Here is a 26,069-nt window from a genome sequence, read left to right on the forward strand (position 1 = left end):
ATCACATCCAGGATGCCTTACGTGAATGAGAAATCAGGCTTCCCCAAAGGCTTGACAGTAATGAATCACAACTCCCTATCAACCACTGAAGAAACAGCAAATCTTGAGGGAGATGACGATGCATATTTGGTACGACGAGTGAATATGATCAGAGAGGGAAAGTGCGAGGCTGTGATGGAGAACCAGCTGGGAGGAGTTCGTGGAGAGTATCTCGAAGCTCTGAGGGCGAATGTTGTGGCCCAGCGGCGTTGTGCTCAAGCGCTGCAACGAGTTCAACAGACTGATATGGATATTATCGTGGGCGTGAATGCCGAATCCAGCGCCGTAGAGGATGTGAAGCATACAAGCTTACTGCAGAAACATCTACAAGTGGCTCGACTACAGAAGCAGCATGGAGGACTTGTCGGCTTAAAGGATGAATTTGAGGCTCTGAGGTTATCCCGCGGCTCGTTGAGTTTGGAGACTGATGTCGAGCAGCATGTGCCAGACATTAATTTTGAGTCTCTGGAATATGGAAGCGGTCATATTATGGAACTTGTGAATTCAGTCCAGTCACAGGTGAAACGCCTGGAAATCGCTTTAATTCAGGATCGACATGAAGCCGGTCGACAAGCAGCGGTTTTGAAGAAGTTGAAGTGCCACCCAAGGCAATTGGCCCAAAACTCTGTGCAGCAACGACTATCTGCTCTGTCGGCCACACGGAACGAGTTGACCGTCTGGCTAGAAGAGAGTCTAGAGAACTGTCAGGACGATGTTATCAACTCACCTGGCCAGGGGCAATTGGATTACCAAGGAGCCAGGTCCGATAATACGGAAATTGGACATCAAACGGATGCAGAGTACGATCGATATCTAGAGGCACGCAAACGATTGCTCTCAAACGTGTCAGCACTGAGGGTCCAAGTTCCGGACTTCCACTCAGAGAATCAAGTCGTTCCCTCGAGTACTGAACAGGACTCTACTCTCGAACAACGGAATACGGGCTCGAGCGACAACACCCTTGTATTCATTGAGCAGAATCTTGTGCCTGCCATGATGCACAATACTATGATCCAGAAACACTCTGCACTCACCGAAGAGCAGTTGTTCAATGAGATCTCGAGCGTGGTGCGAATGATTGAACGACTTAGTGACGAGAGCCAGCTGCTCCAAGCCTTCCCTATGCTAGCAAAATCTGGACGATTTCGACATGCTAGCTCAGTATTTGGCAGCAAGTCTAATGAGAAGATCGTGGTGGAGGACGAAATAACACAACGGATTGAACCGTGGCTGTTTTCAGCCAATGCAGCAGACGTTGCAGCCGAGGCCACCATCCACAAGCAAGTTCAGAGAGGAAAGGAGGCCATTGAAACAGTTTCAAAGAGTCTGACTGAGCTAAGACTGCTGATGGAAGCTAATGGAAATTCGACTTTTGGGCACTCATCCAGAGCGACATAAACGGACAATCACCAAACTTTTTTGCAATCCATGCTTATTGCTTTACGTTTTGAGCGAAGAAGAAATTGGCTCCCACGACTGTCAAATTGTTCTCTGCGGCCCAATCTCTGACGCCATGACGGACCTTTCCATAGCCCCAATGTTTTCTGTCCTTGGGAGCTTCCACATGTGTCGAATGCCCTCTTAAGAGCACGAAGACATATCGATGCGGGCCAGTTTTTGGCGGGGGTCCTGGTGGAAGATACTTCTCGACCTCGCCATATTTCAGACTTGGAAACCCACTCGGCTCCAAAAATGGGGGTGGTTCTCGGGTGTGATCAGTCAAATTGGTGATGATCCAGTGACACATCTCGGACCATTTGGGCTTGTCGCGTGATTTTGCATCAGGATCAGTTAAGATGAGTGTGAAGACATCTTCGGTGTCTTTTATACGCGGCGTGGGAGGTTTTAAGGGAGTCAGGGGCTGGAAGATGAAGGCTGGGCGGTCTGATACTGATTTGACGGGAATATCGTTTCCTAGGCGAACTGATTCATGAAATTTGGGATATGAGATGTCCAGGTAATAATCGGGATTGAAGTCGTCTAGGACGTCTCCGATGACTTTGTTGTCAATCAGAATGTCACGGATTGAGGCAGCGATAGAGGATTCAGCCTCGAGATAGATTTGGTGGCCAGGGTCAGTTGGTAAAGTGTAGACACTGCCAACAGTTGATATGCCAACAATCATTGACAAGAAGAACCTCACCATGATGGACAGGTGAAGTCTGAACTTGCACAGCTACCTAGGTAGCCTGAGGGTGGTAGGAGCTGAGAAGATGATACGAGTGTTATTATTGAACTGCTAGGAGGAAGGAGGGATAGATATATTTTCTGCTTAATTCGGATCATGTCATATCTTTGCACCTCCCCCGCCTTTGCTTTCCCAGTCTGAGCTTGATGCATCCAAGCTGCAGTGGCCGGGGTTGGGAAAACACGAGAGGAGAATGAGGATGAAGCCAACGACGTCACGCCCAAAGTACGAGTACACTACCAAGTGCAACCGTTGCGGAAGCCTGAGAGTGGCGACTGCCCCGATGTGCCCGTCAGACACAAATACTCTCAAAGTCTTAGTGGGTCTTAGCCCACCACCATCACTATCCCGCGGTCAGACCAAAACCACCGCCCGCGCCTCTTCTCTAGTTCGCAGCCAAGGTTGGTGCTCCTCTATTTCCTCCATGTAAACACCTGGGCATGTGCCTGCATATCACTCTCTAGCTCAACAACAACCACCACAACCACCTTTTTCGCTTCTCCTTTGTATATTCTCGTCCTTCTGTATCCTTCAGCTAATAGGCCTGACTACCATCCCTGCTTAAGTCAACACAACAACCACCGCCTGCACTTCCTGGGCCGCGCTGCCAACTTTTGCCCCAGGTCCTGAAACGTCAAACTCCCATTCTGCAAACTGGCCACGGTCATCGTCGACAATGACAACCCTCGGTGATGACCTTCTGCGCACCGTCAATAAACTTCAAGATCTGGTCTTCAACACAATTGGCAATGATTCCCTCGATCTTCCTCAGATAGTCGTCGTTGGCTCTCAATCCTCGGGAAAATCTTCCGTGCTGGAAAATATTGTTGGAAGGGACTTTCTTCCCCGAGGTAGTGGCATCGTCACTCGCCGACCACTCATCTTACAATTGATCAATATCCCCCTCGATGATGATTCAAATAGCGGTGACGAGGTTCACGTCCCTCATTCTGCCGCTAGTGTCGCTGAGCATGGAGAATGGGCCGAGTTTCATCACATCCCCAGTCGCAAATTTACCGACTTCAATCAAGTCCGAGCCGAAATCGAAAATGAGACGGCCAGAATAGCTGGAAATAATAAAGGAATCAACAGACAACCTATCAATCTCAAGATATACTCCCCACACGTCTTGAACCTGACTCTTGTCGATCTCCCTGGGCTGACCAAGGTCCCGATCGGAGACCAGCCCGGCGACATTGAGAAGCAAACTAGAACCCTCATCTCCGAATATATCGCCAAACCTAACAGCATTGTCCTGGCTGTTTCCCCCGCCAATGTTGACATTGTCAATTCCGAAGCACTGAAGCTCGCGCGCCATGTTGATCCCATGGGAAGAAGGACTATTGGTGTCCTAACAAAATTGGATCTGATGGACCATGGAACAAATGCTCTTGATATTCTCTCAGGACGCGTCTACCCACTCAAACTGGGTTTCATCGGTGTCGTCAATCGATCTCAGCAAGATATCCAAACCCAGAAACCCATGTCCGATGCTCTCAAATCCGAGGCGGAATTCTTTAGACATCACCCAGCATACAGAAATATGGCAACAAGATGCGGCACACAGTACTTAGCGAAGACTTTGAATACAACTCTGATGGGACATATCCGCGATAGACTACCAGACATCAAGGCACGCCTAAACACCCTCATGGGCCAAACACAACAAGAACTTGCGAGTTATGGCAGCAAACAATTCAGTGGCAAGGAGCATCGTGGTTCCTTGATCCTACAATTAATGACCCGATTCGCGACCTCCTTCATCTCCTCCATCGATGGTACTTCTTCAGAAATCTCCACCAAAGAACTTTGTGGAGGCGCTCGGATATACTACATCTTCAACTCTGTCTTCGGAAACTCCCTTGAAACCATCGACCCTACGCATAACCTTTCCGTCCTCGATATCCGTACAGCAATCCGAAATTCGACGGGTCCACGACCAAGTCTTTTCGTCCCTGAACTGGCATTTGATCTACTTGTCAAGCCTCAGATCAAGCTGTTGGAAATTCCCAGCCAACGCTGCGTTGAGCTCGTATATGAAGAGCTTATCAAGATCTGTCATACTTGTGGCTCGACAGAACTGTCAAGATTCCCCAGATTGCAGGGTAAACTGATAGAAGTCGTCTCAGACCTATTAAGAGAACGATTAGGACCGGCATCAACTTACGTCGAGTCCTTGATCGCCATCCAACGCGCCTACATCAATACCAATCATCCCAACTTCCTAGGTGCAGCAGCTGCAATGTCATCAGTAATTGCGAGCAAGAATGAGAAAGACAAGAAGGCCGCCCAGGCCGAGGAGAGAAGAAAACGAGAGAAACAACGACAGAAGCAGCTTGGCGCGAATGGCGTTGCTACACCGGATGACGATGAAGCGGAGCAAGAAGACAAGCCTACAACTTTGGCTACACGGAAACACCCCGCCTTGAGCCGAAGCATGTCTCCTGCTGTGGCGAGAGATCGTGAGAATGGGATTGGCAGTATTTCTGCAGCTCAAGGCGCTGGTGCCGCTAGGGATTCATTCCTGAATTATTTCTTTGGTAAGGACGGAGGGTTGACTTCCGGAGGCATTCCTGCGGCATCAACCAATGGTACTTCTGGTCTACGACATCCCAGCCACAGTGCAGATCCCAGCTTCTCTCAAAGTATACGAAGAATGGAAAGAGGAAGTTTCGCGGAGCGATCACCCGCCTACCCTCCGCCCATGAATGATGACTACGCTCCAGCTCCGTCAGAATATGGTGGAGAATCGACTTCATTATTTGTAAGCATATTTCTACGTGAATCTGACGGGATTACACTAACATCGCAATTGCAGCCCGAACAAGCCGCTGAGCCTGCACTTACAGACCGTGAGGCGCTCGAAACAGAGTTGATCCGCCGCTTGATCAGCAACTACTTTAATATTGTGCGAGAGACCATTGCGGATCAAGTCCCCAAGGCTATCATGCACTTGTTGGTCAACCATTCACGAGACGAGGTGCAAAATCGACTTGTGAGTGAGCTGTACAAAGAAGACTTATTCGGAGATCTCCTATATGAGGATGATGGTATCAAGAAGGAGCGCGAAAAGTGCGAGAAGCTTCTGGCGACATACAAAGAAGCAGCGAAGATTGTGGGTGAGGTTTTGTAAGTGATCAGGTGACATTAGGAATCTTGCTTGAGGCAAGTGTCACGCGTCAGTGCGGTAACGAGGAAGGGACTTAGAGATCATGTGGTCTGGAGTGAATAGGGGAGGAGCAACATGAAGCGGCTATATGCTTCCCACATCGCATTCCTTCCTATCGGCCACTCGACTCATGCAGCATCTTTCTCTCTCATTCGATACCTATCAGCAATCTCCTATCATGAGACGCGACATGAACTTTCATCTCTTGTATACCTATCTCAGCTGTCTCTTTTCGTCCGCCTCTCCACCATCACACGACGCGATCCCAGAACCTGCACCAGCGACAGTGATCTTTTTCTGGGCCGCCGGCGACGCGGTCTGGGCTGCAAGCAAGGACTCGACGGATGACAATCACGAGACGGAGCTGGACGACGGGGAATCGGTGGTGGCTGATGAAACTTTGTTTTACCCAGCGTGGGTGTCTACCTACGAGGGATCCCTAGGTATCTGTGTGACTATCTCCGTATCCAAGACAACTCTGTATATATTGTACTGTATGTAACTGACATGGTCTTCCCTACCTAAGACACACCAATGGCTAGCAGGCGCTGGATGTGATGACGGCAGGCAGGCGGAGGGCAGGGGCGAAAAATGCGGTGGACACTCACTGGTGGTCAAAGAGATGTATTGTGTGTATATTGTATGAAAAAATCAAAATTGCAAAATCAATCACCGCTGCTCAGGTGTTGTGTATGCCCAGTTGGCGAAAAGTGTGGACGATAACTTACAACTAATTACCTAGGTATACATTCCATCATACGTAACACAGATAATCATCACCAAAATCGTCCAAGTTAGGAGGCTTTCTCATGTGATCTATCATATAGACATATATTCCATTTCATTTTCGATGTTACGATTACAGTTTAATATACATATACACACAGCGATAAGCGTAGGCTTACAGAGTACCTAGTCAGATATACCACAATGGACAAATCCCAGATTGTATACGCCATCGTCCCCCGCCCTCCCCGTTCCCGATCCCGATGATTTTTGTTCTATCGCTGTGGTGATAGTAGCCGTGGTCATAGCACATAAAGTACATGAGCATTCGTGCATGCATGCGTGATGAAAAGTCCGGAAGTTTCAGTAGGTGGGTAGAGAACAAACAAAATTCGTGAAATTCATAGTCCAATCACATTCTCAATCCCTTCAGCTCCCCTCCTCAGCTTCTTACCTCCAAGTTGGGAAATACTTGCGCCTGGCTCCCAGGCCCGCTGGTCACGAACGCTTGGATTCTTTTTGGTTGTGGTGTTGCTCGAGTCCCACTTGCTCTCACGGGGTACCTGGTCCCCCTGGCCCCCCTTGGCCGGAAGGAGGGCCTGGTCTGCTTTGACCTGGTGGACCTCCTCCTCCTCCTCCTGCCGGGCCTTGAGAGTCTCCCGGGCGCGAAGGACCGGGCGGGGAATCTGGTCTGTCTTGCGAATTTGGTTCGTTCGAGGGCTGAGGACGTGCGGTAGGTCCTGGTCTTTCTTGCGACGGCGGTGCTGTGGAAGACTCGGGGCGTACTGGAGGTTCCGGTCTATCTTGCGACGGCGGTGCTGCGGAAGACTCAGGGCGTGCTGGAGGCCCAGGTCTTCCTGTTGATGCTGGTTCTGTGGCCGTTGGCGCCGCTGGTCTTTCTGCCGGTGGAGGTGCTGCTTCGGGTGCCACTGTCACGATAACGGGAAGTGTCGTCGCTGGGGGTTGCGCTGGTGGTGGTTGTTGGGGCGCCGGTTCGGGAGGTGAAGATGGCAGAGATGGTGGAGCTGCTGAAAATGGCGGTGGCGGCTCCTGCGGTGCCTGTGAAGTTGCGGCTGCAGCTACAGCGGTAGTGGGTGCAGTTGCTTCAGGCGCTACCGTCACGATTACTGGAAGGGGAGGCGGTTGCTCTTGTGGTGCTGGGGGAGGTGGAGGTGGAGGCGCTGATTGTTGTTGTGGTGGAGGTGGGGGTTCATCGCCTTCCAAATCGGTGACTATACTTGTCGTCGCCGAGGAGGCCACTGTCGGCGCTGGGGCAGCTTCCTCTGAGACAGTGACCGGTGCGGTGACCGGCTCAATGTCACCTCCTTCTCCCACAGGGGTTGAGATTGCCGTCGTGGGTGGTAATGACTGAAATCCGCTGATAGTTTCGGCCGCTGTAGGCTCTCCTGACGCGGTCACAGGTGGCAGGGTCTGAATTCCAGGAGCTGATTCGGTTGTGAAGACCTCTACCGTTGTGGTCGCAGTCCCCGTCGTTGCCGCTGCCGTACTGGAGAATGGATTAGGAATTGGAGTAGTGCCCGTGAAAAATAGCCCAGTGAGAGTGGACAGAATTGGCAAAGGACCCAGAGTTGGTATTACATTTGTATTCAAGAAAGGGTTGGGTATGCTGTTCGAATAGCTGCCCCCAGTTTGATCTGCAACGGTAAGATCTCCAGGATCACGATCTGCAGGACTAACGGTCCGTGTTGAGTCATTCAGGGATATGGTGATATTATTTGTATTTGAAATGAAGGTGTTGTTCGAATTCGTGGACACGAATGGATTGTTATCAGCCGAAGGCTCTGGGGATGCTGCCCTCCTGTTGTGCTCGCTACGTCGAGCGAAGAAACGACCGCGAGCTGCCGGCGAGCTTCTTTTCTCGGCATTCTGATCCCAAGAAATGCGCCGTCGCACATTGTTTGGTGTAAAATGTCTTGACAAAAAAGCCTTTATCGAATCCTGTATCTGCTCCTCTCTGATGGTGGTACGTGTCAACGAGACCTCATGCGCCGTCTCTGCGGTGCTCTGAGGCAGATCGCTAGATGCAACAGGAATCTGGGAAAGTTTGGTCTTTGGGAGACTGGATATTGCCGCGCCCGCAGGTAACGCAGAGCTCGATCCCGACAATATAGACACAATGAGGGTAAGCACTAGAACGGAGGTCATGATCAAAGATTGAGTACTTATTCTGGATTTCTGCCCATCCCAGAAAAAGCAGACACAAACGCTGTCACTGATGCTGAAACGAGAGACAAAGAGCGAGAGTGAGCTGTAGCAGTGATGATCAGAGGTGAGATCGAAGGAAATGAGGGAAAGGGCAAGCTGCGAGACTCAAGGGCAGTGTCATTGGCAGGAGCAAACACCAGGTTCTCGACTCACCATCTTACCAGGGCGGTATCAACTAGCCTGGAGGCGTTCCATGGGACACATGATGTCTTAGCCTGTCCCTGGCCTTGGACAGCATTTCATCAACACATTTGTCAACGACTAGGTATGGCAACACACACGCGAGTGAACTCTGTCCAGACGCTTAAGTCTGCGAGCATTGCTGGGTGGTTGTTGATCAGGCCATAGGGATTGCTGATCCAAGAGAAACAGCAGGCTACGCGCGATTGCGAAAACCATCGGTTGGTGTTCTTTTCAGCCGGACAGGATGATTGGCAATGATTGTTCTTGGTGGCGGAGACGAACGTGGGTTTGAAACTTGATATGAAACGAAAAAGAGGAGAAAAGGGGGCTTTAGTGCACGATTGGTGAGAGGCCAAGTCAGCTGACCAGGCTTGGATTCTGGGGGTTCGGATCTCGGATCTTCGGGCACGCCCCGCCCTGAGGCTCAGCCACAAGTATATCGTACGAAGTAGGCGTGATATCCTCTTTCACACGTACGGAGGATGGCATTTCCCGGTTTAGGATGTGTCTGATGTGACGGAACAAGTGACAAAGTTGGCCCCGCCAGTTATGGGAATTTGTCAAATGCAGCATTCCTTTCGCTAAACTCGGGTATCAATAATAACCTCTGTCTTGGGCACCATAATCCTGATGCGTGCCTGGGAAAGCCCCAACTGGCTGTTTGGGTCCGCCTTCCTCATCAGAGCTCCCAGCATCGACTAAATCATTAGCCTCAGGAGGTGCTCTCATCGCAGCAAGTTCATCTTCTTCCAACAGCGAAGGGTGCCACTTTTCGTTGATTGGCATATTCATTCCGCTTGGGAGAGTTGCGAGCAGAGGCTTCCACTCTGGGATGATTTGAACATTGATGGTGTCGTTCTCCTTTGTCATTCTGCGTTCAAGAAATTCCAGAATCCGTCCTTCCTCAAATTTTCCACCATCCAAGCCCCAGTTTGCGCTTCCTCTCTCGATGCGTTTGTCCTCCCTCTTTTCGGTCCAGGAAGCTTTGAGCTTACCCAGGCCTGAAGACTTTGAACCATTTTTTCCTACCTCGAATCCAAGTTCATTCAACGCGGCTCTTAGCCATGCAATTCCTGTACCGGTCTTCCCTGCAAGGTCTTCGTCCAGTGCCTGGAAGCGGCAAGCTTTAGCGCGGGACGCCCTTCGGATGCCATCACAGTACTCTGTGAAATCTTTGGAGACCTTGGATCCTTCCACTTTTAGTGAAGCACTCGCCGCCGTTGCATGCTCCGCAGCTCCTATACATAGTCTTGTCAATACCTGCGCACGGACTTTAGGTATCTCGGGAGCCTTGATCATCCACTCCTTATCATCCTTGTTGCGGGATTGCACCAGTAGAGCGGGGTAAGGGTCGTCTTTCAAAACGCAAAGTAGATTGAATTCTGCGTGTGTGAGATGTTGTAAGGCTGATTGGACAGATAACGATATGTCAATGGCATTCGGTGGGAAGGCCGGCGGTCCCTCGCTCGATGAGCTTGCTCGCTGAACAAGGTAGGTGTGAATGGCATGAGCAGTTTTGAGAGATCTGGTTGCGCTTTGGATCAAAGCTGTTCTTTGCTCCGTGCTGGGGACGGCGGTTGCATAAAGCCCCAGTAGTGATTGTCGGGCAAGCAGGTTTTGAATGAGTGCTAGGGTATGATGAACAAAATAGATCTCGTAGTCGAGGCCTTTACCTTTGACGCGATCATTCTCACGTCCCGGAATAGCACTTGAGATAAGCGTTGGGCGCCACTCGACTTCAAGTTCTTTTACCAAGGCCACATCCACTTCCTCGCCGACAATGGGGCGTCCACTTAAGGCAAGGTCAAGTGCGAGAAGATATCGGAGATAGTTCTGAATGGTGGAGAGTAGGCTATTGAGATTTGTTGCTTGGTCACTGGGAGAGAGTCGCTTATGATCCTTTAAAGCTGCTCGGAGGATGGCTCTTTGTGCTGAGGTTGCTGATGGGAAAGAAGGATGAGTGGTGGATGTCACAATTGAATGGAAGGAGATGCTTGATGTGGTGGAAACCACGAAGGGGAACGGCATGACTCAACACCCGATAGTATGAAGAGAACGGTATAGATTTGAAGAACAATGTCTTTCCATTCCTCATCAACCTTCCCAAGATTACAATACTGCTCATCAACGACGTCAAACTTGGCGGAACAGCAAACCTTGGTAGATGAAGGCTGTGGCTGTGTCTGCGTCTGTGGCTCATGACCCTTCGGGCTGAATCTTGCTGCTTTCAGTGTCCCGTGGCTGAGGTTGACACTGTCGCGTCTTCCCTCGCCATCTGACCCGGATGAGGTTGGTGCTCATCATGTTCACATCAGTACTGTGATCTACTTCTGTTCACATCCTTAAGATTTTGTTGCTCTCGAGCAGATCACCTTCTTATCTTTTGGGCCCTTTCTAGACCCAAAAACGCCCTGTCTTTGCCCTACGACCATGAATAAGGATCGTGCTCCAGCCTGCAACCGGCTTACTCTCGACCATTTAAGCGCTGCTGTCGGCCTTAGAACTTCAGCATCATCTCTAAAGAGTTCGCCAGCACCGGCCTTATACGATTGGTACCCTGTACTACTACTTTCCCGCCTGAAATGAATTTTGCAACCGTACACTAGCTCCATTGTGGTCGCATTTACGTGTCAATTCCTCCAGGATTCTTCCCAGGGACCTGCCTTCATCCAACAACTCTCGCATTGATGAAGAACTGACGCCGAACATGAGCAGCAACAAGACTTAACACGACATAAGTAGGTCTAGCCTGGGCAAGTACGCTTTCTTGAGCCTATCTTACATCACACACTGTCATGGGCCGCTTGGTTCGGAAGAAACTACCCTTCTAGGACACAATATTACTTCTGGCTTTAGATCAGAGTGCTAAACACCTGGATATAGCCTTAGCATCCTTGAATCTCTTGTATAGCAAGGTGAGGGGTATGGGCCAATTATTGAGTCTACAGGGGAATAATATGCCCGTTCTGGAGTTCCAAAGCACATCAGATGGAGTTCAGGTTCGCATCCTATACGGTTTGTTCCGCCTGGCTGGTCCCTTTGCCCCCCACCGACAAGGGAAACTTCTCTCCTCACCTTCCCCACCTCGTCGAAGCACTCCCATTCGGGACATCATCGACGACAACAACAAATGAGGTGACTGTCCCTTTTCCGAACACCGATGGACTGCGGTCAGATTCTCACGAGAGTTCAACTTCTCTCTGCAACCAAGATGTGTCGCCTCGCGCGCCCACCGGGTCTATTGGCTGCAACTCATGCTCCACCTGCGTCTCCTTCCTCACTCCAGGAACGGGCAACGGAATATGACATCAACTGCCGACAGGTGTGAAAATGCTGTCGGAGGATAACCAGGGATCGTATCGGGCAGGCGGGCAGAGAGTTTGCACGTCTCCTCAATAAGTTTTACCAAGGGTTACCCCTCTTGACGTGCTGTTCTTCTGTCCTATTGTCACAGTCGGCGGAGTGCTTGAAGTCTGCCAGGGGTTTAAAACGAGATGAATGCCCTCGTCTGGTAAGTTTTTCAACCTAACAAACACAGCAGACCTGACAGCTTGACCCAACTTATTTCAAAATCAACTCATCTCACTCTCAAAGACCAAACGTTCCAAATCACCTCACTTTCCACGATGTCTTACTCTCTCCATCCTGCTATCGACAACGGCTTTTCCAAGGGCAACGAGAACTTCTCCGGTGGCAAGCTTCACTGCCTCTGCAAAGATAAGCCGGTTGAAGTCACGCTGGCTAGTAATGTATTACATAACCATGCCTGCGGGTGCAGCGCGTGCTGGAAGCCTAAGGGAGCTCTCTTCTCGATTGTCTCTGTTATCCCCGTCGACAAAGTGTCGGTGACTGCAAATGGCGACAAGCTCCAGGTTGTGAACAAGGACGCAACTATTCTGCGCCACGCGTGCAAGGATTGCGGGGCACATTTGTACGGACGCATCGAGAAGGACCACGCGTTCAAGGGACTTGACTTCGTCCACGTCGAATTGAGCGACCAGAAGGGTTGGCAAGAACCCCAGTTCGCGGGATTCGTGTCCTCGATTGCAGAACACGGCTTCCCCGAGGACAAGTTGGACGAGGTTCGCTCGAAATTCAAGTCCCTCGGCTTGGAATCCTACGATGCCTTGAGCCCTCCACTCATGCAGGCGCTCGCCGACTTCGCCGCGAAGAAGCCATCGCTCTAAACATATCGACACAATGAATTCGATAGACTACGGGCAGCGTGTGGTGTTTACTTTTGACGCGAAACTGAGGAAGGTTTAAGAGATGATTGGAAACGAAATACCAATTCACTGAGTGGGGCATACCTCCGCCCTCTGAGTCTCTTAAGCTATGTCGCTGGATACCAGTATTTATTGGCTCTGATATCGGTGTCATACTCCTCATCAAAATTGTCAAAAAGTCATCTACACTCACCTTCTTCCTCTATCATTTGAATTGGTACTAAGTATGGTAAAATAATGCTCTGAGCCTGATCGACGAGAATAGTGCTCCTTCACGTATGTGTGAATACTCCCAAAGTCTACAACGAGCGCACTAGTTCTGCTACTGGGATTTCTATCAATAAAGCACATATCATTAGACTATGTACATACCTAGGTACCCAGCTATCAAATTCTGTCCCTCATAAAATACAACTGGTACATCATCATCAACAAGCACCCACAGAACGCACATACGTACCTTGACTAGTCGGATATGGCGCCATCTCCTGAAGTCCCCACATCTCGGCGATATTTCGAAGCACACGATCCGACGCACGCCAGGCTGATAGAAGACTTGGCCCGGCCTGAAACTCGAGGCCCTGGATACGAATCACACAACCCTACCTAGTTAGAGCAAGACACCACGACAAGGCAATCCGGCGCAGTTCATGTTCTTATTTCCGTGTCGGGCTCGATACACCACACCGCTTTGGTAGCACGAAATTGCATTCGATGGTCTTCTTGCTTGAAAGAGGCAGTATGTTCCGTACACAGGGGGCACACGAATCGAATCGTCCGCATTCCATCTTTTGTCACTATTGTCACGGGATATCTGACCCGGTCATTCTGCAACCTACAGGCATGTAGATCTAGATCATGTTCATCGCCTGGGTTTTTTTAAAACTTCCATTGTTGTTTGGGGCAGCTGCCGTCATATAACAGCAGGCTACCAAAGAGTACAGTATTTACAAATAAGTGTGGATGTCTTCATGGCTATTTGGCCGCAGCTTCACGAAACCGGACCAGCAATGTCGCCCCCGTCTCCCGAATCAATAAAGCACATCACCCCCGTGTCCGGTGGTATTGCCAGGCCGGAGATCTGAGCCCTTGATGCCCTTTGCCTGCTGTGCGGTGGGATAGTCTGTGAGGACTTCTGGACCGCCCGAGGGGCCATCGACGCCGGGAACGTAGTTCTGCTGTCTTCCTCTGTAGCCCTTCTCCTTGTTCTCTTTCAGAAGTTGGATGTATCGGTCTGAGGGTGTAAAGTGGTTAGTTTCCGGGCTTGACGTTGGGCTTTTACCTGAGAACGGAATTCGAGTACACACCTCTGTATTTACCGCACTTCTCTAGGTGATTCACGCCTTCGCGTGCGTAGCATTTTCCTATCAAGATAACTTGTTAGTGACCGTGTACTGGCGACGCTTGCTTTTCGTGATTCGCGAGTTGTTGCTTGCGATTGATCGAGTTCTTCGAGAGGAACCGAACCAGGGTAGCGAGACAACCAAGCGCACCCGCTTTCTCCATTGAACATATCCCTCTCCATATCAACATCACAGGAAGTCAAACGTACCCATCTCCTGGCCGACCAGTCTTGTCATCATCGACTTAACCCATTGTTCTCTGATGATTGCATCTCTGGCGTTGGCGACAGCCTCATTGTCTGTGAAGTCAACGCCTTCAAACGTGGGCGGAACCGTTGGCTTCTTCGCCAGGAAGGACGCGGACTCGGGAGTAGGCATATTGTAGTGGTGTCAAGTGAGAAGGAAGACTGGAGTGACCGAAGTGATTGCGCGGGGGTTCCAGCGACCCTCGCGATGGCTTTGCTTCAAATCGTTGAGCCCTCCGGTTCGAAATGTCGCAGCTATATCGATCGTGCACTGGATTTAAGAGTAGAGGAGTGTTGAGCAGATGTTTGTGGACGACTTCGACTGTAAGTAACCAGCGACCTGAAAGGCATTGGACGACCTGTGATTTGCTGCAGGCAAGGGAGCTCAGATAGATGCCAAGACTTTATTTGAGTGGACACCGCGTCGCCGCTTTACCAGTTCACTGCGCCGGTCCTGGCTTTCAATGATTCTACATAAAAACTCCTTGCTTATGTACCACTGCCTTTCTATGACCACACTGTACATGAGGATGCGAACCGGTATCTCCCTATTAGTGACACCAAGCGCCGACTTAATGTGCTGGGGTATTATACACATATATCTTATTGCAATTAGAAGATGCTCAGAGTCTCATCCTCCAAGATGTAACCAGCGCATCGATCGTCTGTCCTTAACACTACTTGATGGGCTTGGGAAAGTACTAGCGAGAAACGATCATCAAGGAGTGATTGACAGGGCGGTAATGTCAAGTCAGAACTCAGTCGGACTCTCTGAATATTCGTCACACTCCCGAGTGAAAGCAAGCTCAAGTCAACACATGTATCGCACAGAGGTGAATGGTAAATAGATCAATTCCTGAAACTAGATTGATTACGCGGAATCCACCAGCTCGACACAGAAATCCGCACACATCTTGCCCTCTGGGGTCTTCATACCAGGCAAAACCTCCCTTCTGATTGCTTCCCGCACGCTTATGCGATATCTCTCTTGGTACACATGCTTCACCCGTTCGAGGTGTTTGGGCTCCCAATGTAGGCGAACAAGCCGTGAGATGAGCAGCTCGGTTCGTTCCTTGCCGGGAGCAGTCTCACTGATGGCCTGGTGTAGTAATAATGCATCACGCATGGGACGATTCAGCGCACCATTAAGGATGTGGGCGAGTGTCTCACCAACGAGGTTGCGAGATTTGCTGATCATGGCGCGTGCAAAATGGATACCGTAGGTGCCCTCGAAGATTCGCAGGACTTCTCGGAGATGCGTGTCGCTGCGGAGCACGATGATTTTGATCATGTCACTTTCACCTCCCTGAGAAGTCAGCGCGTAGTGGAGATCTTGCACGTCATTCTTGACGAGGCGGATATCGAGAGGAGTTGATTCGGGCATACGTCGCTCCTCGAGTGCTAGCAGGATCGCGGTGCGGAATTTGTCGGCCTTGAGCTCAGTACGAACGCACCTCTCCAGGTCGTCGCCGTACTTCTTGTCCTTGAAGCAATTCTTGATCTCTTTGATGTCGTGGTTGCTACGACCCATGAGTGACTCAATCAGCAGCTCACGGCGGCTGGCTCCTCCTTGATACCAACTGTTGGCCCAGTAGGCTTCGCTCTCCCATCGTCCAAGGGCAGTTGCATAGCATGCTTTGCCGAGATTGCCTGGGATGCGCATCTTGATGTGCTTTGCGATGTTGATGCCCTGACCTGATACTTTGGCTTGATTCTTGTACTCCGCACGCAAAGCAAATAATTCGTCAGTAGTGAGATCGGGAAGAATCTGCAGCAGCGGACGGGCATCTGCAGGACCTGTGCCCTGTAGGGCTTTTGCGATACGCACTGCATCTGATGTAGGGTCATAGAACGAGACCTTCTTCTTTCCAGACGGTGTGGTCGGGGAGAAGATTTCGCTATTGGGGCGCCTGTCGCGAGATCTGTCTCGAGTGCCACCTGGCTCGCGAACTTCAAGACTTGTGTCAAGATTGGACAGACGCCGAGATCTTGGTTCACGAGTTTCCAGGCCTCCGCTTGAGCGCGGTTCTCTGGTCTCATAGCCATCATCCCGACGTGGCCTGTCCCTGTCTTTCCCTCGCGAGCTTTCATACTCGGCTTTTTCACGCTCAAGCTTGCGAATTTTCCTTTTGATATCATCGTCACTATCATCCCTCCCAATATCGAGATCAGACAGATCCGAGTCGTCTCTGTGATTTGCAAGAACCAAAGCTGTAGGCATGGGCGAAATGGACTGGTACGTTCCTTTGTATGCTTCCAGTAAAGGCGAGGCTGGCGGTTTCCCACCATCTTTGGAAATCTGGCTTGCAACGCCCAGTGTGGCAGCACCAAGGCCACCAGCAACAGCCATTTTGGATAGTTTTTTCGTCACATTGTCTGTAGAGTTGCCATATTTGTCGTCATCATATCTGCTGTCTCGTCTGTGGTCTTTATCATCGTCATAATATTTCTTCTCGCGCGGCTCGCGCGTTTCATAACGGTCGTCAGAAGATTTCTTCTCCTTCTTTCTGTCCGAATCTGAAGGCCGTGAACGCTCATACTCTGGCCTCCGTTCACTCACTGGCGGCTGACCAGAAGTAGAATACCCGCCACCACTGCTGTCCTTGTATTTATAGCTGATATTGGGGTCGGGTTGTGCGTACTTGTATTGCTCAACCTTTGCGTATTCTGGACCACCATTTCCGCTGTAAGAAGGGGTCCTTTGTGCTTGAGGTGGACCAGAGCTGGTTGGGAATGCCCCAGGAGGCGCATAGCTGTTGGATCGGGAGTCCGTATAGCCAGGAGGGGCGGGGGCAGCAGGCGGGGCGTAGCCATATGTTGGCTGCTGGGAATAGCTCGAGGTCCGACCATTGGAGTATTTACGGCGATCGTCTTCAGAGCCACTGTCTGAATCATCGCGATGTTTTCTGCTCGACTTGCGACGGTCAGAATCGCTGTCAGATGGTTTCTTGCTGTCTTTCTTGGATCCACCACGTCTCCTGTCCTTCTCATCTTCTGAATCTGAACGATCTCGCCTGCGAGAGTCCTTGCCTGACTTGGAGGAGCGGTATCTGTCATCTTCACTATGATCCTCGTAGCCTCGCGAGCTCTTGTCCTTCTTGCGACGGTCATCCTCCTCCTCTGCATAGTACGAGTTTTTGCTTGATCTTTGGTCTTTGTACTTGCGGTCGTCCTCGTTGTCGTCGTCGGAGCCGGAGTATTTACTAGACCGCCTGCGGTCGCTGCTTCTGTCACGCTCTCGGCGGTCGCTGCTTCGATCACGTTCTCGTCTGTCGCTACTCCGATCGCGATCTCGCCGGTCGTCATCCCCTCGTGCGTCGCGTGAATGGGACCTTGAACGATCTCGATCTCTCCCGCCAGGAGATTTGGATCGAGAACGGCGACTATCGCGAACCTCTAGCATTGAGGACATTTTGGCAGATTTCGAAGCGAAAATGATTCGAATGTCCTTGGGGTGGCATTGAGCGAGGGAGGAGGAGGAAAGGAAGAACAAGAGACGGCGCACGAGAGATCGTAGAATAACGCAGCCAGCCTTTCCAAGATAAAATTGGGCTGGTTCTCTGGGCCAGCTCCTTTGATCTGAAACCCACCAATTGGTTGCTTGACACTCCAATACTCGTGCCTTTTGGGTGTGCGGCCCCCAACTTTCTCTACCTGAAGCTTTGCATTAGAGCTGCAGATGCAAGCCAGGGTGGTGAAGGAACGAGTCGTCAACCGGTACCATCCCTGTACGACGCCTATCCCTCGTTAGTTAGGTAAGTTCCTTTCACTAACGTTAGACGGTTAACTGGGGCCGAAAGGGCTGAAGGCTGGGAGGAGGGGCAGCCTAGGAGCAGCCTAGGAGCAGCCTATCCCTCCTCCAAGCAACACCCAACTCAACCCCGCAATGTCACTTCTTTCAGGATATGCATACTCGTTGTAGAAACCCGAGTTTGCCTTTGCTTTTCCAAAGGGTTTTGTCTTTCAAGCATACGGGCCGCTGCGTTACCCATTTCGCTTCACGCATCAAGCGAATTGAGGTCATACGGGTCAAGATGGCCCGAGCACAGCGCTGATTCATGACCACACGTGTCTTGCAAAGGACCTGAGAACCCAAGGCAGGTGGGGTAAGTTGGTTTGGTTATATTTAAATGCAGAGAGCGATCGAGGTAGGCGAGACACTGGCACCTCAGCTCGTACCTCTTTCTCTTTTCTCAGAACTCCTCGCCAGTGTCTACCTGCTGGGATCCTGGTAGGGCCCAAGCTGAGGGAGCTTGCAACAATGCTTTCCCTCTCCTCTCTGCGTTCATCTCTTGCCTCACGCACCATTCTCCGCCACTCGCTTCTATATCCTCCCCAGCAGCGCAACCTTCGTACTCTACCCTCATTCTCCTTGGAAGGCAAGACTTGTGTAGTGACAGGCTCCGCTCGCGGTCTGGGGAAAGAATTCCTCACCGCCTTTGCGCTGTCCGGTGCTCAAGGGGCGTGTGTCGACCTGTCACAGAAAGACGCCGAGTCCTCCATCGCGTCCATTGCTTCCGAGGTACAATCCGCTTTCCCCGATTCTCCAGTACCCCGACTTCGCGCGTATGAATGCAATGCCACAGTCGAGTCAGACGTGAAGCGCACCTGGTCTCAGGTCGTCAAGGATTTTGGAAACGTCGACGTCCTGGTCACGGCGGCTGGAATCGTGGATAATGTCGAGGCCGAGAACTATGAGTATGCTCGATGGCGGAAGATGATGGACATCAATGTCGATGGAAGCTGGTTGTTTGCTCGTGAAGCTGGCAAGCATATGCTGCAACATAATGTCAAGGGCTCCATCATTCTGATTGCAAGCATGTCTGCCACCATCTGTGTCAGACCACAGAAACAGGCGGCCTACAACGCTTCCAAAGGGGCTATCCAGATGCTGTCCAAGAGTTTGGCCACGGAGTGGGGTCCCATGGGCATCAGAGTCAATAGTCTCAGTCCTGGGTATATGGGAACAGACTTGATAAGAGGATTGCTTAAAAATGAGGGAAAGGAGCTCGTGGGCATGTGGGAGAAGAACATTCCGATGGGAAGAATGGGAGAGCCACGTGAACTAAGAGGAACCATTGTTTGGATGGCAAGCGATGCAAGCTCCTACCTGAATGGCTCAGATATTGTATGTCTTGCTCACCGCAATCCATATCTGCTGATGCTTGCTGACATGCCCCTTTCCAGATCGTTGATGGAGGCTACACGAGCTGGTAAAGCAACTCCATTCTCAATAGTCGGCTTCTTCAAGGGACCTCCAACAAATTCATCCATTGTGTCTGACCCCAGTAATTTCAACTGTAGCACGTTTCTCCAACAGTGAAATCGCCGCATTGATTTCCGAATAGTCCGCCGAAGTCTGAGGGATCTGCTCGAAGAATACACACTTCCACGGTCGAAGATGGGACATCGAATGACAATTAGAAAGGATCTTCGAATCAAGGGCCATTATCCCTAACAGGCCTCTGGCCTTTGCCATGTCGTCAGCATTGACGGATTCTTGCATCTTGGTGAGCAGCTCTCCAAATGATGCCAGACTCGACAGCAGAAACTCGTGCGATACCACAATGACATCGTGACGACCATTGTGTACGTCCCATCCGTCGCTGCTCAGCTCGTTGACGTGAACAGCGCGTAGACGATGACGTGAAGTCTAGAGAAAAACAGGGATCAGTAGATTCTTACCAATCTTTCAAGGCCCGGTCCACCGACGTACCTGGGCCCAGCAACCGTGAATAGTATCGACCCATTCCTTACAGCGATCAGCATGACAGACAACAAGGTTCGGTCCCGGTTCTTTCCTCCTGAGCCACATTGCCAATATGCATCTCAATACCGCCCCGACGTCCTCTACGACATCATTGATTGACCCGCGATCGGGGCTCTCACAGCGCATATCAATCTCAATAGCTCCCAGGACTAGGCCGGAACATGGTTGAGTAAGCATGAAGGGTGGCCAAGTGACCGGCTGGGTATCCCAAAGTATTCTCTAGAACACCATTTAGTGAAAGAGCGAGTTTCACCCGGCCCAACTTACGGTGAAGCCGATCCACTGTTCCAGAAAGTCTTCCCTAAAGTCATTCTTTGCTTCATAAAGGCAAAGGAGGGGGTTTGTTAAATCATGATAACGAGTCATTTCATGTCTGTTCGTTGCTGCTGCCGGATCAAATAGCAAGCTGAATTCGTGGTCTGGGGCGATGAACTCCTAGTACTGACGGTTGAGCTCCGTTATCACTTCCTCGATGCTTTTCGTCGTGTTGAAGGAAGAATCCAATCGCCATAATGTGATATGTTCTGGGGGTAGGAGTATAGAAGGCATACTGAGTAATCGGTGAAAGTTTGAGACGATGAGGCCGATACTCTGTGAGGTAGGTAGTGTGAGCCTATAAATGCCCATAATATTGAAGGTTTGATTGTCACTTTCCTTGCACCTTCTTTCCTAGCAGCTGGCCTGAGACTTGTGACCCTGGCAGGTGCCTTTATTCTCACGGAACACCATTTCCTTCTAGGTCACCACCTTGGTGTGGCGAGGAAGGTGCGGCTTCCTTGTTGGCTCAAATGTGCTTGCTTATTCCAACATCGTTCCTGGACATATTTGGCTGCTCAGAAATTCCACGAACCCAGTAGACTTTTCGTTCCAGGGGAGATGGATTACCCTAGCCAATTGATATGAGATCCTTCCAGTAAGACCGCACGGATTCTTCAAGTATGTTGGTCCAGAGAAACATTTTGGCTTTGGCGATAGCTGTATTGACATCTCTCATGATCGGAAATGCCTCTTGCAACTTCACCAAAAGAAGAATGCCATCAGGGTGGAGTTGAGACCCGATCTTCCAAGCATCAATTGCCACAACATACATCCACATCAGGCAGTCCAGCTTTGCAATGGAGTTGGGTTCATAAAGATGTAGTTTCGTAGTCAGCTCGCCCCTTGACCCACGTACTGCGCTTGCAGAAGTTTTCGAACCGAATCCCGTATACGAGAAGCACAAGATGGCAGTACATATCAACTTTTCCAGTAAGGATCCTTCGAGCCCAGAAATTGCTAAAGCAGGACATGCCTCCGCGAAGTCGTTGTACTTACAGCCCCATCTTCGCTTGTTTGATAGTAGGTCACGAATACCGCTCGGCTTCAGACGTGAGAGGTGAGACGCTCGATAAACCACGGGGAATAAGTCGTATGTCAGCGCACTCTCGAATGCCAGACTCTCAAAACCTGGAGGGAATGTGCTGAGGATTTCACGCAACTCCGCAGAGTAGGGATGTTTGGGCACCTCAGGTTTATGGGGGCGGCGTTCGCCAGGGAACATAGTTTGGCCTAAATCCAATGACCATAAGGTATCGAATTGCAACATACACGCTTTCGCCAATGACCCATCCTTGAAACTATTCAGTCCACCTCTTGCAGATACGATCATTCCAAGACTCTTCTTGTGTAGCTCATGTGCTTTGATATTGCGAAGGGATCGCTCTAGAATAGCCATGAAGACCATCGCGATAAGGGTACTATCGTCCACATTGCTTGCGTCTCTAAGAATGCGCTGTCTGAGTTTTGTCATTGCTTTTCCTCGATGGACCAGGACCTGCATCGAAACAGGGGAACTCGGGTTTCGAATGTTATCGTGCAATCCTTGAATGACACTCATTCCCGCGTCGTAGAAATGCGACACGGAGAGTGTGTCCAGAAAGAAAGCGTATATATTCAAAACATCGAATATATAGCATACCGCATCGTTGCCAGGACTCAGATGCTGAGTATAGAAATCGACTGTCGACGCCACTCGGCTATCGACGCTAGCAGGGATACAGTGGAATGGATCGGTTCGGAACCCAGACAAGAAATCCGAGATTGAGAGAGTCTGGGCTTGAAAAGGTATCCTATGGTTGTGATCAAGTACATCTGACTGCATGTAGTGGTTACCTATCAGATATGTTGGCTCCTCTTGTTTGTTGGTATCGCATGTGACGACTGCCAGTTCCCCGCCATCGTTGTAGTTTTCCGGATCTGGCGACTCGGGAGGACTCAGAGGGTACTCGCAATTGTTGTTTAGTGATCGCCATTTCTCTATCGGGAGCTGTTCTTGCGCCGTTCCTGGGTTTTCTTGGTCTTCAGGCGAAAGTGGTGGCGAGCTCAGTCGAGTCACCCGGATAGGAAGGGTAGGTTGAACAGTTGCCCCTGCTTTGCCAACCTCTGCTGATGCCGGGTTCTCTGCATTCGAGCGGGGCGATCTGTGGCTTTTGGATCTGATTCTTTGATGAGTGATCAAAGATGCATGAGACCTCACAGTCGACAGTCGCAGCCCTTTGTCACGCGAAGACTCGCCTGCTTGGTAACTCGGAACAAATGAGAACTGTACTGGCGGACTCATCGCATTGATATAGAACCAAGGTTTAGCGACGACATTGGTATTCGCAAAGGCAATGACGGAGCGTCTGTGATAGACTGATAAATGGATGGAAAAGATGCCCCTCTCGAAGGCTTTACTTGGACGGTGTAAAGTACCACTTCGGGCTCCCACCAAATGTTGTGCGTTACATAAGCGCTAGCTTTCCTTTTCAGGGATCTGGCTGTTGAGGGTAGTCTTCGGTGAAGACTGATGAAAGGGTTCCGAAGTTCCTTGTCACATCATCGTGAGCAAGGCCTGTGCTTGAGGGATTGAGGTTCCGATCCTGTTGGGGAACCCCCAGCCGGGGGCCACGCAGGGCCTGCCGCGAGGGAGCGAAGCTGATCAGGTACAGGCACTGCTAGCTTCAAAGTTGAACCTCGACCAATCCACTTCACATCTTTCTCTGCACAAGCAATAAACAGTCGCCGTAGCTCGTTAGTCGTTCAGAAGGAAGAGGGGCACAGAGGGGAAATCTTCTTACCAAGATTTCTTAGTTTGGAAATAGGTCGTAAAATTCCCAGATTGGCGTTCAGCCATAGGCTTGAAAAAATACCGGATTTGGCCAATGGTCTCACATGGGTCTCAGGTGTAACTAGTATGCTATCACGGATGCGCGGCTCAGAATAAATTGACATGAATACTTAACCCACATCCCCCAGACCTTGGAAATCGACTAGTTCTCCCGTGTCAACTTGACCTTCTACGCTTTCGGATCGACGGCAACCGCCTGCCCATTTTCGCTTGTTGGAATAGCGAAGTGATCTAACCTCTCGAGCCCGTTGGGTGCCCGTACGTCTGCTCGTCAATGGCAAACCACGTTTGACAACCAACTTGGGCGAAGAACAACCGAGAGTCGAACTCCGCAAGTTCCTCATCAGACCAAGGTTGAACAGACCGCACGCCATGAGGACTCGTGTCCTGATACAAGCCCTGTCGGATATGGGCTCATTGATGCTGCCGCTGCACCAACAATAGCGGTAATACCGGCCGCAACGTCAACTCCGTTGGCCGAAAAGTTTGAGACCAAGAGACCCCCGTCGTCAACGGACAGCTGTATGCGAGAGTCTGAACCGGCAATGAACGTCCCTGAGTACTGCAGGGAAGCCTCTTGTTTGATTGCCTAGTCCAATGCAGGAATAAAGGCTTTGACAGAAGTCGAGAGTATAACCTCCAGGCCTAGTTGGAAAGCTGCTGTCCGGTCCGCCGGCAAGGTTCAGCGCAACGACTTGATCACCGTCAGGGACGAGAGGACGAGAACATTGCTGAAGTCCCCTTGATTTCCTGTTATCAGATAAAACTGAATATCATTTCCGTCGGAGGTGAGATTCGACCCGTGTACCATCTCCACGTGAGCCCAACAGAAAGACCAGACGCGATGGCAAGGCTCTTGATTTTAACCAAGCCCTTATCTTTTCCGGGTTGACTAACTTGGATGACAGGATCGACACTCCAAACGATAGAAGGTCATTCTTGGTAGAATACATCCCGCCAGAACTGCCAGGCCAATCAATGAATGCTTAAACTCTATCTGCATTCATGCTGACACTTACCTTGCCTCTTATCCGAGAAAAGTGGCCCACCAGCCTGGTTCCTCTGGGATGAAGCCAACGCCCTGATTTCTCGGAAGGTCAACAGATGTATCGTGGATTTGGGCTTTCTGATAGATAGCATCTTCAAGATATTGGGAGTATGTCTTCCCATTCGCGGCTTCAGTATCGTAGGCTAGATTGGAATACACTGGAGATGTGAACTAATTGTAGACTCGCGGTTGCTGTCCCAGGTTGTCCCCGAGATCGAAAGACGGAACAGCTGGACAGAAAGCTTTGGCAGTTACTCGCTTATCTTGCCATGTACATGCAGGGACATCTGGAGAGTATCCACCGAATGAGTCTTGATCCAGAGGAGGCAGACCAAGCTGTTCTATGAGCCCAGGGACGAAGGGAATTGCACCTGTTCCAACTGCCAGACGTTAGCATCTAGCCTTCTCCGGAAGATCTCTTGACTCACTTGTAGCCGGGAGGCCGCTAATTTGAGAAAATAATGACTCCACGGCGATAGTGGTCCAATCAATCTAAAATGGTACTGTCTCCGAGGTGGATATGTTCAAGAGCTCGGGCAGATGTTGCTCTACCGACTCTGCCGGATTGATTTTGTCCTCCGGTCGGAGCATGGATACAGCCATAAACAGTGTGGAGACGCTGGCGACACGGTCTAGTGTCGCCGTTAACTTCGTGTACTCTAATGTTGAAAATGGAAGGGCTGTGGTAGAAGCTGGAGGCCGGGTCGGATTCATGGGGAGATCGAACGTCGAGTGAAACAGCTGTTTCATGATATGAAGCTGTCAGCGTCCTCAATTGGTTGCTGATGACCTTGACAGCTTATTGGAAGTCGTTGTTGGATGGAAACTTTCCCAACGCTGGAAGAACAGACCGAGTGGCTGACAGTACGCCAGATGAAGTTGTGCATGGATGATGGGCCTTAGGCCAATAGCTTTGGAAGGGCCAATACCATCGAAAAACAATTTCGACAGCAAGACTAAGCCGTGGACAAGCAGATCAAATAGCCAAGTTGAGCAGATAGCCATATCACTTGCGGTGGGGGAAAGGAGTTTTAGGATAGGAACCGACCTTTTTGTAAGACTTACCACGGCGTTTATGATCGAGGCTTTCCATATGAACACATATTGCTCCTTTCCTTTCGAGTGCTTTGTGATCCCAGCCTATCTCGTGGTACAATCTTGTCAACCAGATAACATGGGCGCCGGATTTGATTGATGCCATTTTGGATGGTACGTGACGGCCACATAATGCCCCCCTTTATCGAGATAACAGTGCGAGATGCTCATTTGATATTCAGCATAGCCTTGTGCCCCATATGCAGCGGTGATCCAGCGCGCAGCCACTGCTGGCGAGGCGCCACACCGGTAACGGGTGTAGTCGCCCTAGCAGTCGCTCGCAGGAGGACCAACAAAGTTAGTACGATAGAAAGGGCGGACGAGTGCTTGCAGAAGTAGTAATCACCCATCTTCTGGCATGCGTACCAAGGATGAGCTCAGACATATCAGGACATCCCGCCAAGCTCGGTTTCCTGATCAAATGCTGGTATGTGGGACACTCGTCTACGAGAATGACCTGAGCTCAGCGTAGTCACCAATTGGCCGCGCAATTTTGACTAGTGTGGTAATGAGTAATGCACAAATGCCCTGTCCACAGTTCTTGAACACTCGCTAGCATTGCTTGATAGCAAAGGCTCCAGTCAGGGCATGAGCGAAATTCATCAGTGAAACATCTGTACCTCGTGCAGATAGCAAATCATATTGGGATGGTCCAGTCATGAA

At 50.5% G+C, this 26,069-nt stretch overlaps 10 protein-coding genes across 10 annotated transcripts; 4 read left to right on the forward strand and 6 right to left on the reverse strand.

Annotated features, from left to right (window-relative positions):
* Window positions 1-12: 12 nt before the first annotated feature.
* LTR84_006072 (uncharacterized protein) lies at window positions 13-1,437 on the forward strand (the record flags this gene model as incomplete). Its single annotated transcript, XM_064849635.1, has 1 exon — window positions 13-1,437. One exon carries the CDS (start codon window positions 13-15, stop codon window positions 1,435-1,437), a length of 1,425 nt encoding a protein of 474 aa, XP_064703390.1.
* Window positions 1,438-1,471: 34 nt separating this feature from the next.
* Window positions 1,472-2,185, reverse strand: LTR84_006073 (uncharacterized protein; the record flags this gene model as incomplete). The annotated part of the gene is made up of 1 exon (XM_064849636.1): window positions 1,472-2,185. One exon carries the CDS (start codon window positions 2,183-2,185, stop codon window positions 1,472-1,474), a length of 714 nt encoding a protein of 237 aa, XP_064703391.1.
* A 718-nt stretch (window positions 2,186-2,903) lies between these two features.
* On the forward strand, window positions 2,904-5,360 carry LTR84_006074 (uncharacterized protein; the record flags this gene model as incomplete). The annotated part of the gene is made up of 2 exons (XM_064849637.1): window positions 2,904-4,991; window positions 5,046-5,360. The coding sequence occupies 2 exons, from the start codon at window positions 2,904-2,906 to the stop codon at window positions 5,358-5,360; spliced, it is 2,403 nt and encodes an 800-aa protein (XP_064703392.1).
* Window positions 5,361-6,674: 1,314 nt separating this feature from the next.
* LTR84_006075 (uncharacterized protein) lies at window positions 6,675-8,288 on the reverse strand (the record flags this gene model as incomplete). The annotated part of the gene is made up of 1 exon (XM_064849638.1): window positions 6,675-8,288. The coding sequence occupies one exon, from the start codon at window positions 8,286-8,288 to the stop codon at window positions 6,675-6,677; it is 1,614 nt and encodes a 537-aa protein (XP_064703393.1).
* Window positions 8,289-9,125: 837 nt separating this feature from the next.
* On the reverse strand, window positions 9,126-10,559 carry LTR84_006076 (uncharacterized protein; the record flags this gene model as incomplete). The annotated part of the gene is made up of 1 exon (XM_064849639.1): window positions 9,126-10,559. The coding sequence occupies one exon, from the start codon at window positions 10,557-10,559 to the stop codon at window positions 9,126-9,128; it is 1,434 nt and encodes a 477-aa protein (XP_064703394.1).
* Window positions 10,560-12,157: 1,598 nt separating this feature from the next.
* LTR84_006077 (uncharacterized protein) lies at window positions 12,158-12,718 on the forward strand (the record flags this gene model as incomplete). Its single annotated transcript, XM_064849640.1, has 1 exon — window positions 12,158-12,718. One exon carries the CDS (start codon window positions 12,158-12,160, stop codon window positions 12,716-12,718), a length of 561 nt encoding a protein of 186 aa, XP_064703395.1.
* Window positions 12,719-13,788: 1,070 nt separating this feature from the next.
* Window positions 13,789-14,478, reverse strand: LTR84_006078 (uncharacterized protein; the record flags this gene model as incomplete). The annotated part of the gene is made up of 2 exons (XM_064849641.1): window positions 13,789-13,991; window positions 14,310-14,478. 2 exons carry the CDS (start codon window positions 14,476-14,478, stop codon window positions 13,789-13,791), a joined length of 372 nt encoding a protein of 123 aa, XP_064703396.1.
* A 738-nt stretch (window positions 14,479-15,216) lies between these two features.
* LTR84_006079 (uncharacterized protein) lies at window positions 15,217-17,757 on the reverse strand (the record flags this gene model as incomplete). The annotated part of the gene is made up of 1 exon (XM_064849642.1): window positions 15,217-17,757. One exon carries the CDS (start codon window positions 17,755-17,757, stop codon window positions 15,217-15,219), a length of 2,541 nt encoding a protein of 846 aa, XP_064703397.1.
* Window positions 17,758-18,606: 849 nt separating this feature from the next.
* On the forward strand, window positions 18,607-19,562 carry LTR84_006080 (uncharacterized protein; the record flags this gene model as incomplete). Its single annotated transcript, XM_064849643.1, has 2 exons — window positions 18,607-19,473; window positions 19,533-19,562. The coding sequence occupies 2 exons, from the start codon at window positions 18,607-18,609 to the stop codon at window positions 19,560-19,562; spliced, it is 897 nt and encodes a 298-aa protein (XP_064703398.1).
* A 1,439-nt stretch (window positions 19,563-21,001) lies between these two features.
* LTR84_006081 (uncharacterized protein) lies at window positions 21,002-22,714 on the reverse strand (the record flags this gene model as incomplete). Its single annotated transcript, XM_064849644.1, has 1 exon — window positions 21,002-22,714. The coding sequence occupies one exon, from the start codon at window positions 22,712-22,714 to the stop codon at window positions 21,002-21,004; it is 1,713 nt and encodes a 570-aa protein (XP_064703399.1).
* Window positions 22,715-26,069: the final 3,355 nt, after the last annotated feature.

The sequence above is a fragment of the Exophiala bonariae genome (assembly GCF_035927105.1).
Source record: "Exophiala bonariae strain CCFEE 5792 chromosome Unknown scaffold_23, whole genome shotgun sequence".
NCBI classification, from domain to species: Eukaryota; Fungi; Ascomycota; class Eurotiomycetes; order Chaetothyriales; family Herpotrichiellaceae; genus Exophiala; species Exophiala bonariae.